The sequence below is a fragment of the Leptodactylus fuscus genome, chromosome 11 (assembly GCF_031893055.1).
Source record: "Leptodactylus fuscus isolate aLepFus1 chromosome 11, aLepFus1.hap2, whole genome shotgun sequence".
NCBI lineage: Eukaryota > Metazoa > Chordata > Amphibia > Anura > Leptodactylidae > Leptodactylus > Leptodactylus fuscus.
The window spans coordinates 29,128,556-29,142,912 of record NC_134275.1 but is presented as its reverse complement, the minus strand read 5'-3'; the positions used below and the strand labels follow the sequence as shown (position 1 = coordinate 29,142,912).

The following is a 14,357-nucleotide window of genomic DNA, read 5'->3' as shown; positions in this document are numbered from 1 at the left end:
TAAATAAATAAAACAAATAAACATACTTTTTTTTCAATTAGTTTCACCACACAGTATGAATGACATATAAGTTGTGTTGCTACAGTTACAGTGATACAAGGTTAGAATTTTTTTTTTTTTACTGCATTAACACAAAAATTCTTTCATTAATTAAATAAAATTATTGAACTTTTCATTGTTCTGAAATGGGCTTGTCAATTTTAAAACGGATTTAAAAAGAGGATCTTTCATGTCCTCATAGATGTGCAGTATTATACTTTTTTTTTAAATCATATTGAAAGAGAATAACTTTTTTTATTTAATTATTTTTAAATATATTGGAATTTAATGGGACAACTCCGGAAAAATAATCGGGAATGCATATTACTCAGGAATATTTATTCCCCAACATTACCGCTTTGGTTTCGGGCGTATGTGTTACATAAGAGACACAATCATCTTATAAACAAGAATTCTGCCCATTTTTCGGGTGGTCTGTCGCTGAAGCAAGTCACCACTGCGGCCTATTATTGGCTGAGCTGTCATTTTCTGTATTTTGATACAGGAGCAAAATGTAGACAGAACTGTGGGACCCCAGCAGCATCAAATATAGATCTGTACGATAGTATTCACAAGTATCAGATTTATTGCTGAAATTTCTGCAAGTAAAATTAAGTTCTAAGACATCTGCAATAGGGTTTAATAGGCTGCAAGTTCATGGTTTTGTGCGAGTCTCCCCTCCAGAAACACAGGACAGTTGCAGAAATGTCTGAAAGACATTTGCTACATGTAAATACAGTATAACTGTAAACTATTGAATCCTTGTGTGCCAGAGGGTTTCCTCAAACTTATAAGGTGTCCTGCTGCTGGAACCCCCTAGCCATCAGATGTCTCATATGGAGGAACCTGGCTGCAAGTTTCAATTTCCAGGTAAATAAAGTATTACACCATGCCCAATTGGCTGTCCATGACATGCGTGGCCACAACGTGTCCTTCTGAAAGACGACTCTTTTTGTAGCTGCTGCATTTGGCTCATAGATAGAGCTCCTGAATGGACGTCTTTCCTCCTTTCGCACAGAACTTCCCAATAGATTATATACAAATTAACAATCTGGAGGACGGTTGTTTTACTTATCAATTCTTTTTTTTTTCTTAAACTCTAAATTGAATGAGCCATTTCCTACATTTGTCCACACCCATGAATTTATTTAGCACAACTGACTATTAAAATAAGCAGCCAACATAAAACCAAACTCAATCTGGTGTGATTTCAGGGCACTCCCTTGGTTCCGGAGCCGAAACTTCACATGAAAATTTCTACTCAGTTGTTAAACAGAGAATCCTGGGGCTATAGAATCCTGGGGAGATGCCTAAATGCTTACAAACAGGCTGGTCTTGTTAGTGTAGAGTGTCTTCTGAGGCTCTGAATATTTATTTTACATCATAAAATCTGTCAAAATTATTTCAATCTGTACAAGAATATAGTGGAACAGAGTCCATCCTGTATCGCTCTAGTAATTCTTAATCATTGAGCCTTTCACTAGTGATGTAGTTTAACCATATCTGAGCAGAGGAATTGGGATCGATTCCATTATCAGGCTCAGGTTTAATTTCCCATATGTGCAATGCAAAAGTTTCAGGCAGATGTAGGGGAAAATGTTACAATGTAAAAATGCTTCCAGAAATAGAAGTGTTAATTTATTTTTTGTAAAAAACAAAAGGAAAAAAAATCCCTTTAATATTTGGTGCAACCTTTGCCCCTTGGAGGAGGATTCCTGGAAGTGATGGTACGGCCCCCACTGAGCCAAGATCTCAACATCATCCAGTCTGTATGTGATTACATGAAGAGACAGAAGGTTTGGAAAAAGCCTACATCCACAGAAGATCTGGGCTTAGTGAGGGGCCACACGGTGGCTCAGTGGTTAGCACTGCAGCCTTGCAGTGCTGGAGTCCCGGTGTTCATATCCCACCAAGGGCAAAAAACCATCTGCAAGGAGTTTGTATGTTCTCCCCGTGTTTGCGTGCATTTCCATCCCATATTCCAAAGACATACTGATAGAGCACAATGTACATTTTTTTCCCTATGTGGGGCTCACAATCTACATAAAAAAAAAAAAAGCCAGGCATGATGCCAGGCATTGGGTCTTCTGCATACACAGCACCGCACCTCCCATGAGGCGACCTGAAGCGACCGCCTCAGGCGGCGCTATGCCAGGGCACCAGGGAGGGCGGCATTTTTTCTTACCTAAGCCAGTCCAGGACAAGCTGTCCTGGACTGGCTTAGCACAGAGCAGTGGATTGGGGAGGCCACTGGAGCAGCGCTGCTCCAGCAGCCTACCCTCACGCTCAGGCAGAGAGCAGGTCTTCTCCGTGCCTGCTCTCTGCCTGCGAACGATGCTAAGCCCCGCCCCTTCACTAAGCCCTGCCCCCTTTGCTAAGCCCCCTCCGCCACGCCCCCTCCTCCGGGGGGGAAGGGGGGGGCGGCTTTCTGTCATTCGCTTCGGGCGGCGAAAGGGGCAGGTTCACCCCTGCATATACAAGCTAAAGGGGGTTACCCACTTTTTATGATTTAAAACAAAAAAAACAAGCAAACAGTCCTCACCTATCATCACCACCTCTCATAAAGTGGTCTGCATGTGGCTGTGCTGATCACGTACTGTACTATTGGCATCACTGCTCAATGAAGGGGAGCCACAGCAGTAGTACAGTACTTGACCATTGTAGTCACTGACTGGGCACTGCCATCATACTCTGGCAGGTTGCAAACAAGACTGAGAGGACTGTGAAAGTGTGAAAGACAAGGAGAGTACTGTTTATTTATCTTGTTTTACAATAATAAATATTTATTTTATCTTTTTCCCACCAATTTTATAAAATGAATATATGTGCCATGATTTTATGATCATTCATGCCACATACATCAACCTCTGTGGCTGCTTTGATCCCAAGAATAATGGGTTGTAAAGAAGACCACATTCAAGCCGTTGCCTGTCCAGTTTCTGCAGGGTTAAGGATGGAAACCCCGGGGTGTACAGCAGCGGTAGTGTGAACCCTCTTTTACAGAAAAGATGGTTCGGGACTGGAAAGCAAATTAAAAAAGCATTAAAGAGTATGCCAAGGGGTAAGTGTTCATCAAGAACAGGTACCCCACAGAAGAGGAGAAGTCTTATATGGCAAGTATATCCCAAACTTTCTATTTTAGTTGGATAAGCTGGGGGTCATCTTATACGCCGGAAAATACGGTAGTTTGGACAATACCCATTTGGTATACGGAGCTCTCAAAAACCTGTAATGTATGAGGAAACCTTGCAGCTAGTGATCAATTAGCCTGCAGCTCCACCACAGGTAAAATGAGGTAGTAAGTGGTGTCAGTCCTCCAAGATGAGAGATGATCTGTATGGAAGACCACTCCATATTTATAGACAATTCTATAGTAAAGCACTTATAATGGGTACACCTTTATTGTGATTCTTGAATAGTGGTACCATATCTTACATCTGTCTCCAAAAAAGTAAAAACTTATATGTTACAGACCTAGTACAGAAGGTAAATATACTATTTTCAATCTAAGGGGCTAACGGAAAAGACTTCAATCGACTGTGCTAGCATAACCAAAATGAAAGGAAAAAGATAATTGTGGCCGTCACATCCCCTTTCAGCAGGAATATTTCACTATAATAATATGCTACAGCTCTAGGTTGCTGAAGCCTGTCCTGCAGTAATTTGTGTAACCAGGCCAGGCTTCATAAAATATATATGAAACAAGTCATCCGTTGAAAGAGGATCGCAGAAAGATGTAAAAAAAAAAAAAAACATTTCCATCTCCCTCATGTTGGGACCCAAGCCCACTTTTGTTAAAAAAAATAAATAAATAAAAAAAATTAGAAAATGAGAAAAAAAATACGGAAGAGTGAAGTTACACTTCTGTAAACAAGTCCTTAAGGTACATTCACACATACGGGTAAGTGATGTGACAGGAAGCAGCAGCACTACTACTCTGCAAAAAACTCAAATATATGCAGCATTTGGAGCAGATATGGCTTGTTAAAAATAATCAGTTCAGGGAAAATATTCTTAAAACAACTTCTATGAGAAACTTTGTTGTACAGAAATCAATAGAAACTGCAACAAATCCGCTATTTAATTGAAAAACAAGATTTCTACTTATCACAATGTTCTATACGGAAAAAAGTTTTAAAGAAATTTTATTACCTCCCCCAAGCACAATTGACTGCCACCACCGCATTACAGAGCCCATTACAGTGATAAACATCATACCTCTGTTATGTAAGTCACTTTTGAAGAATTGGAGAAAAACAACTTTGAAGTCTTATGTGGCAGTTGGTGCACCGGGGGCGGGCCTTCAGCCCTGGGGGCATTGCTCTTGCTGCTCACATAAGAATATTGAAGTTATAGTAGTGGGAGGATAAACCCTCACAGCATCGGGGAGGCACATGCAGGAGATGGTAGAGATCTGAGTACCAAGAGGAGTGCTCTAGGGAGCTGAAGAGCCGCCCTCAGTGCACCACTTAAAAATTGTTTTACTTCAAGTCTATAAGTCTATAAAAGGGACATACATAACCAAGGTATGTTATCTATCATTGTAAGATGCTTTGTAACACGGTACTGGCAGTTGAATATTATTACAGGATGTAGTAGACTCCTTTGACTACTGCAAAAATCCTACCATGTCAAATATATTTGAAGGGTCGCAAGGAGACAGTTTCACCTGAAGTGCAGGCAGTTTTATCTGATCTAAATCTAGCAGCAGTACAAGAATTTGCCCTGTTCTAAAATGATACCTACACTCCTTTCAAAGACCTTTCACCACCTCCAAGAGGTCCAGTGCTTTTCATTATTTAATAGGCGATGTACCACTGATTCTGGCACAGTAGGAATTTTTCTTGTAGCCATCACCATTCATAAGCAATCAATGCTGTTAGTTTTGGTGCCTGATATGCTATTTAGGCTCTGTACTGTCAGGAGGGCAGTGTCAGGGAGGGGAAGAAAAAGCGTGTGATTCTGATCTCTGACATTGGTTGTTTCTGATTGGATCTCTGAATCCCACCCCTACTGACAATACATTATCTAAATAGCACATCTGGCACCAAAACTAACTGCACTTATTTCTTTGGAAAATTAGGGGCTAGAGAGAAAATTCCAAATGTGCTGGATTCAGGAGAGCGGCCCCTATTAACATATGCTAAAAACTGGAATTGATGGAGGAAGTGAAATGTTCTCTTTAACCCTATCCTTTTCTCTTGGTCTCTGAGGCCCATAGGCTGAACTTTTTTGTTGCAGATTTCATGTTTTCTTTTTATCCAAAGTGGCTTGAAAAGTAACAGAAAATGTTAAGGAAGCACTTAAGACAATTTCCTTCTCTTAAATCCGTTCCTAACAGGCTCAAAAAAAAAAAAAAAAAAAGCAGCAAAATCTGCAACAAAAAATGCAGCATTTCCGCAACGTAACCTAAAGATCTTTTCACTGGGCTCAAGCTAGTTTTCCATCAAGAAGGGCTTATCTGTATCTGTTTTTTTTTCCAGAATTACTAACTAGAGAAGTATACTATACTGTCGTAGAAGTGTGCTCTTTTCTTCTCTGGACACCACTTTCTAAGACCGTTGTTGGAAAGCAAGAATGGCCAGGAACATCTCTTCCTGTCAGACTAAGAGGCCATTCACACCTAGGAATCTGACACTAATTTGTGTTTTACATTTCTTTTCTTGCAATTCTTATGTGCACCAGGATGTATATATGTACGTCCTGGGTCATGTGGAGATGTATGGTACCCGCTGATAAGCTCAGTAGGCACCAAAGCTGCTGGAATCAGAGCTACCTCCTCATTTGCATATGTTGATTTACATTAAATTGCCCCTCAAAACCTTAATAACAAAGACATAATTTGGATAGTGGAGAATCATCCCTACAAGGTACTAACCAATTTACTGCTGAAAGACTCCCTTTAATTAAGCAATATTAATAATTGTATATTTTAATTAAAATGTATTATTATTGGGGTTGGAAACTCTCCTGACTTGAAAAATGGACAGAAGTTCAAGATTTGATATATACTAAACTGGCTTGAAATACTAAACTAATGTTGCGCAAGGACATGCTGGTAATTTAGTGGCCCTAAACCTAGTGACGTTACCTTAAGGGTCCAACACTACACTTTGAAGTGTCCTGGGAAGTTTTACCAACCCAATGGAGGCCAAAGGGACGCTTGGAACTTTCCCAGTGTATAAGACAAATGGACATTGCAATATGCAGTATAGAAGGGTGAACATCCTTTTAACTAATACCATGCACAAGTACAGCCAGTAAAGACACATTATATAGAGAGATGAGTGAACACTATTCGAAACAGCCGTTTCGAATAGCACGCTCCCAAAGAAATGAATGGAAGCGGTCGGCACGCACACTTTGCCGGCAGCCGGACGCTTAACCCCCCGCGTGCTGGCTACGTCCATTCATTTCTATGGGAGCATGCTATTCGAAACGGCTGTTTCGAATAGTGTTCGCTCATCTCTAATTATATAGAGAAGATACAACTACATACTTTTCCACAAGAATGTATTCACACGAATATTTTGGTGACAGTACCATTCATTTGAATATACTGTCAATTTTTTTATTAACTATATTACTTTTTTCTAACCTGTGTTTAGTTTCTGTCAATCTTTTTTTTTACTCTATTTTCTGAACATTACTATGGGGGTTGCTATCTTACTGGAGCTACTTCTCTGCTCTTAACATTTAGTAATATGCTTTACAGCATCGTCATGACATAGGCAGCAATAGTTTGGGGCCGACTCATTGAGTTCAACAGATTTTTCTAGATATGCTCAATGCAAGGAGGTGGAGTAGATAGACTGCAACATCATCTATGGTCACTAATGAATGCTATGATAGGTATGATGTTATCTTTACAGATATTAACTCCCATTGCAGTTCAGTCTGCAACGCCAAATCGGCGATTGGAGCAAAGAAAACCCCTACGGAATTGGCAAATGTCAATGTAGGTAGATATAGATATATTGTAAGCCGATGGCTGGTCAGGTAATGGAGGGGGTGTACATCTCACCCAGACTACTCAGGTGGGTGAGATGAGAAAACTCCAGAAGGAATGTTTGTTCTCAGCAGACAACTTTCATCTGCTGAGCATTTTGATAAATGCTCAGTACTGGGCTGGATTTTTAGGAATGACAGGTAGGATTGGTAGTGGGACCTGTCATTCCACCCCCCTCCAGTTCACACTTTGGTTATGTTCCGGCAGTGACTCAGCTGCAGAGTCTCCTCGTCAAGGAGGCTTAAGAAGTTGCTCCAGCAGCAACACTTTGGCAGAGCTTGGCTGGAGAGCTGACCGAGATATTTTTGGAGCTGTGTCCTGAATGATTCTACTTTTTGGATTTCTGTGATTATAGGTGAGGTAACCTATTCTATGTTTAGTTAGAGCCTAGCCAGGCAGGTATTTATTTTTGTATTGTTTCCTTTTGTTGCTGCACTACCTTTTTGAGTGAAAATAAACTCTACCTTTGTTTTGGACTAAAAGAAACTGGACTTGTGTGTCTATGCCACCCCAGGCCCTGAGATATATATATATATATATATATATATATATATATATATATATATATATACACACACACACACACACACACGCTACGTATTTAGTATGGTTGGAAAAAAAAAAAAAAAGTTTAACCAGTGGATGGGAAGTGGTTTATAGTGAGTGTAAAACTTATCTTCTCATTACATATTTTCTCTTGACATATTCCCTTTAAGAAATTCATGAAGCATAACCAACCCGATGTATGTTATGGATTCTGCAGTTAGTCATTTCTGCAACAAATTTGTAAACATACCTTTATGGTAAAATGTATGTTGTCCACATCACAGCTGGAGCCCACTCCTGATGAGGACAGGGTGGGACAACATACTGTAAACTAATGGCCAAGTAGACCAGTACAGGAGCCAATTTGCCTTGTCTACTAGCCTGGCATCAGAACACGCATAGATATTAATAGAACACACTTGAAATAGTTACGTGCCAGTATATAAAATTTAAGTGTGTTGGCTATCTGGCTCCTGGGATTTGTCAAGCCAGGTCTAGGACATACCAGAATGTAATATATTCTCAAGATCTGTACAGATGAAGAAGGACAACTCAGGATAAAAGAATGCAAAACTTAGCTTCCTGAGACATCTGTAAGCTTGAAGATAAGATCCAGGTTGCAGTGAGGTAGGCCATGCCCACACATAGAGAATATTTATAGTGTGGCACCCTGGATACAACACAACATATTTCACAAGCGTTACTTCCCTGGTTTTATGATTATCAGATTTCCTGATGTACAAATGTGTCTTCAAGTTTTACATCTGGTAATGATGACGGAAACTGACTGAGCCAGCACTACAGCAAATAACCATGAATAATTTATACACAGGAATCCTATCAACTCTACATTAACCCTTTTTCGGAAATCTCCAATTACCCTTCCACAGGTAAACTCCGCAAAGTATCAGTACAAGTGTATTGTCGCCACAGCTGCTCCAGACGCCCATCAATGGAGAAAACAAGGATCGGCATGTTGGACTTTATCAGTCATACACACACTACAAACACACAACAAAGTTTTGTGAAGCCAGAAAAAAAAAAAATATATATATATATATATATATATATATATATATATATATATATATATATATATAAAACCTTAAAAATTATACCTGTCTATAATTTCCCCAAAGTTCTAAAGCAGATGTGGAATGGATGTCACCAGGTCTGGAGTAGTGAAAGGGGTTAACCTGGTTGTCTAGGGCGTGTAAATTAACTTCTGGCAACTTCTGAAGCAGTACCTGAGAGTTCTGGGCTGGTTTGGACCCTGGATCATGTATGCAGAACCCTTAGATTGCCCCATCTGCTCTCCAGTAACCTGTGTTATAGGAGCTGGATCTACTATAGGGATTAACTTAAATACAGATCAGTGTGGGGATCTCGAAGTTGAAACCCTACTGATGTGCAAGAGAAATGAGTACTTATTCTCAAAAGCTACCCCATTCAAAACGGGTGCAAAAGTACCCCGATCAGTGGAGTGTGAGAGATCAGACCCCTACTGATCTGCAAATTATACCCTATCCATAGTTTGCTTTTGTGGGGAAAAACCCCCTTTAAGATAAATCCACCATTGGTAATTTTTATTTTATCCTGCTCAAATATATGTTCAATTAGAATTAAAATATTAAATGTGTTTTCTTTTTAGTATTTTTTGCATTACAATGTGTTTTATGGAAGAAAGTCATTTCTGTGTAATAGAGTGGTTGCACATGTGTCACTCTGCCTTTTATATGGGAGTTGGTGGACCGCCTCTATTCACCTATTAGGTGTTGTTGTTAATACTCAATATGGGAATACGGCTTCCGCTTCCTTAGTTTATTTGTTATTTTGTAGTAAGGGTCCATACGCACCATTGTATGAGTATCCAAGTTCAAACAGCTTTTTATTTTTTGTAGCTCACAAGGAGCACAGGTTACAGATGCCTTGCATACCAGAAAGCACTTCTATTACTAACAGTGCACTCAAGGTCTAATAACAGCCTCAGCCCATTACGGTACAATGTACTGTGAGGAAATGAGATAATGTCCAAGGGAATCCAGTCATATAGTCAGACAGATCTCTGTAAAATGGCGATACCAGCCATCTATATAAGACACATACACACAAATACAGATATGTTATGCTCAGCCATAACATTAAAGGGATTACCAAGATTTAAAAAAAAAAAAAAAAAAAAGTGGCCAAATTAAAGGATGCATCGATAAAAAACATGTCTGAAAATATATTCTGTTTAAATTCGCCAGTTTATGTTATTTTAGGTCATTGACCACAGCTGTGACATATCTTTTACAAGCTCACTGCCCTTCCCTGTGAGCAGTTCAGCCAGCAAACAAAACATCACAGCAGCATGTGACCTACTTGCCACTTATACTGACCTAAGATGTGAGAGTTAGTTATTACATGGTCAGATAGGCGATGTTGCACAGACTCAGAAAGAAATGTGACACAGCAGAGAACTGAGGGAGTTTGTACACAAGCAGTGTGTGTGTGTGCCCTGCAATTTCATTCCAGAGGAGAGTGAAGAATCGAGAGATACTACTCAATGAGAGCAGGCAGATGAATCATGGGAAATGCAATGGAAGGCCAAAGCTCTACTTCAGGTCATCTTTGAGATAGCAGGAAAACAAACACAAAAGTCCAACCCATGGAGGTCCCAACTTGCAGGTTTCAGAATTTTAAGAGGTTGTCAAAAGATTCAACTTTATCACTTATCCACAGGTTAGGTGATCACATAATAGTGCCACCCCACACACATTTCATACTGATGGCAACAGTCAAGTGTTCCACCTGCAAATATATTTATAAGTCTAAATCTTGGCATAGCCCCTTTATAGGGTCTGCTGCTAGTATCTTAGTGCCAGCAAACACAGGATACCGACAGGTCTTCTTGTGACCAGACCTTGACAGCGTGAAAAATATTTTGTTGTAATATTATGGCTGATCAGCACCTCCCCCTTCCTCAGTTATTTGAGGAATTTGCCAGTTTGCTGACACATAACATGTTTCTAGAAGCCACAGTTCATGTATTGCCTTGTCCAGCATTTTGTGATGTTTTTGTAGTAAATGGAAATTACACATGTCATGCCTTTTACCAATGAGGCATCAGTACACAATATGTACAGTTATTAAAGCCTTCTGCATATCTGTGGTATACAATGTACTTGTGTATGACAAGTCATTGGGAGAGACTTTCATACAGCAAGCAACAAGGACCAAGTCTTTAAAGAAAAAAAAAAATTGTAAAGTTCCTACGAATAAGACAGAAGTAACTTACGCATAGGTGTGGATTTCACATTCTGGCACTAAACTCTGCTGCCAAGTGACAGGAACAAGGCAAAGCTTCCTGTGATGGCATGACATCCTACTGCTGATCACACGGACTGCTATATTTTTACAGGTGAAGCACATGTGCTTCATTTATGCTAGCTTCACCCTAGTGTCAGAAATAACCGAACAGCGGAGATGCGGATCGCTGAAACAGAGGTTACTCACGGAGTGCGACAGACTCCACTGACAATAATGGAGTCTGTAGGGTGTCAGTCATATTTAAACAGACAACTGAGGAAGTCCCTTGTGCAGGACTTTTTCCTCCGATGATTTTCAGCCAACAGGCTCCATTCACACTGAGTAACGCTGGCGGTTTTTGTGCTTATTTTAGCACATAGCGCCGCGTTTGCGCAGCGCTATGTGCCAAAATAAGCACAAAAAACGCCAGCTTTACTCAGTGTGAATGGAGCCACACTGTCGGAGTCTCCAAGTCCATATCCTTAACATGTTTCACCAAGGCTGTGGAGCCATATTTGGAAAAAATCTGGCTTCAAAAAAAATATAGCAATTAATTTAGCCTTGTTAACACAACAGTGACGTATTTGATGGATCTAATGGCCGTTATAAAAAGGCCCTTAATGCCCGTGTTCCCCACACCAGCATCGATGGAATACGAGTCAGCGATATCTTTACCAATCAGTGCTGCTGTGAAGGTTAGGCTCACGCAGATTCCACAGCTCAGAACTCCGTGCCCATTAGGCCTATTCAACCAGGCCTAAACAGAGAAAATTCGCAACGGAATGACGATGTCAAATGCGCAGAAGAATACCGCAGCGGAAAACGAAGAGGAACCTAGCCTAAGACGGAAGATTACCGGTAGGAGTAATTTTTATCTTTTTGTGGAACGTTTTGCATCCGTTCTGGATTTCCAATTTTCATGGCCGAGAGTCATCCATTTCCCATCCATTTTTCAGTGGTCAGTGAAAAAAATGAATAAGTTTAATTAGCCTTTCTTTTTTGACCCAACCCACTGATTTGTTTTTTAACGTAAAGAAAAAAAAAACTCCATTGATTTCTATTGGGTTTATGAACACAGACAAAGATAGAGCACATCATTTTTTTGACGGCCGTTTGTCACTCTAGTGTGAATAAGGCCTTAGTGTTAAATATATATAACACAATTATGAGTCGGAATCGGCTGTGGAAAAATAGGAGTCAGAGGTTTGGCCTAGCGACTCCATAGCCCTGCTTGTAAAAACTGCAACCTTAAAAGGTTATCACAAACATCGCCCATCTGCTATCACAGGTAAGTGCTCGATCACTGGGACCCCCACCAATCACAGCAGTAGGGGGTCCCGAGTCCAAAGGGACCGATGGAGATAGCCAAGTACAGCGCTCAGTCATCTCCGACAGTCCAGTTCAGCAAGACAGTCCCAGATTTTGGGTGCTGTACTAGGTAGTCCCACTTTCCAGAAGGCACATACATCGTTCCATTTCAAATTAGGGTACTTGACCCTTGTGATTCATGGGGTCCCCAGCATCTGAAAGAGGGGATAAATCTTGTTTGTAGTACAATCCCCAACAATGCATATTACAATACATAGCTCACGACATGTATGACCTGTGTGTGAGGTAAAGTGAAAGAACCATCATGAAGACAGCGATGGAAGAACTGAGGAGTTGCCCATAGCAACCAGACAGCAGCTGATGACTGAGGTAAAATGAAAGTAAGGCCTTGATTGGTTGCTCTGGGACGCTCTTCTCCTCCTCCCCTGCACTACTTCTCATGACTCCCTCACAGAGTATGACTTGGTGTCCATCCCCGCCCTGTCAGTCAGCGGCCCAGAAAAATGGCGCAATTCATTCATACACAAAATAACCGTCTCCTGGACTCATCCAGATATATATAGATGTATATATGGTGTCACCTGACTGAGTGACAGCCAAACCTGAGGGCAGCAGCAGAGGAAATGTGAGGTGTTGTGTGGTGGACAAGTACAGGACATGGAGGTCAGTGACAGGACATATATTGCAGTGATATAGCAGCACCACAGGAAAGCCCAGCATGATATCAGCCCACAACATACTACATGTGTACATAGACATGACAGCACACACACAGCAGCAGCCTACAGGTCTGTCTAGCAGCAGCAGCCATGTGTGACCAGGCTCCCCACAGCACACAGCCCGCCCCGGACACTTACTTCACCCTGGAGCCCATTGTCTCCGGTGTCCGGGGTCTTCTCCCTCACTCACACACACAGCGCCATGGTAGATGCTAGATCCCAGGCTGCTAAAGGACCTTTGAATGATGGCAGATGATAGATCCGAGTGGGCTAAAGGACCTTTGATGAGGTCACGAGCATGTGATCAGTCACGTGTCTGGGAGGGGTCAGTTCCCGGCTCTGGTGGTAGAGTTTGGGAGAATTTGAAGCAGGAAATAGAGAAGTATGAGGGAAAGATGTCAGTGCTGCTGCTCCTGGATGTACTGTATACGTATACATACACAGCTCTGCACTGTATACTATATATTCACAACTACATATACAGCTCTGCACTGTATACTATATATATATATTCACAGTTAAATACACAGCTCTGCACTGTATACTATATATTCACAACTACATATACAGCTCTGCACTGTATACTATATATATATTCACAGTTAAATACACAGCTCTGCACTGTATACTATATATATTCACAGCTACATACACAGCTCTGCACTGTGTACTATATATATTCACAGTTACATATGCAGCTCTGCACTGTATACTATATATATTCACGGTTACATGCACAGCTCTGCACTGTATACTATATATATTCACAGTTAAATACACAGCTCTGCACGGTATACTATATATATTCACGGTTACATGCACAGCTCTGCACTGTATACTATATATATTCACAGTTACATATACAGCTCTGCACTGTATACTATATATATTCACAGTTAAATACACAGCTCTGCACGGTATACTATATATATTCACAGTTACATATACAGGTCTGCACTGTATACTATGTATATTCACAGTTACATGCACAGCTCTGCACTGTATACTATATATATTCACAGTTACATATACAGGTCTGCACTACTATATATATTCACAGCTACATATACAGCTCTGCACCTATGCTGTGCACACACAGAGCTCTGAACTGTATACTGTACAAATATACACATACTGTACACATACACAGCTCTGCTATATATTTACAGGTACATATACAGCTCTTCACTGTATACTATATATATTCACAGCTACATATACAGCTCTACACCGTATACTGTGCACACACAGAGCTCTGAACTGTATACTGTACAAATATACACATACTGTACACATACACAGCTCTGCTATATAGTTACAGGTACATATACAGCTCTGCAGTGTATACTTTACGCATGAGCTCTATACTCAATACATACATACTCAACTCTGCACTGTATACTTTACACATACATACACAGCTC

General features: G+C 40.6%; 1 protein-coding gene across 4 annotated transcripts in view; it reads right to left on the bottom strand.

Annotated features, from left to right (window-relative positions):
- The window catches only part of DENND1A (DENN domain containing 1A), a 553,473-nt gene extending 540,287 nt beyond the window's left edge, over nucleotides 1-13,186 (bottom strand). For all 4 annotated transcript variants that reach the window (XM_075260171.1, XM_075260173.1, XM_075260172.1 and 1 more), the window contains exon 1: nucleotides 13,072-13,186. In XM_075260171.1, coding sequence (XP_075116272.1) covers nucleotides 13,072-13,088 — 17 coding nt within the window. In that variant the 5' untranslated portion in view covers nucleotides 13,089-13,186. The remainder of the gene's footprint in view (nucleotides 1-13,071) is intronic.
- Nucleotides 13,187-14,357: the final 1,171 nt, after the last annotated feature.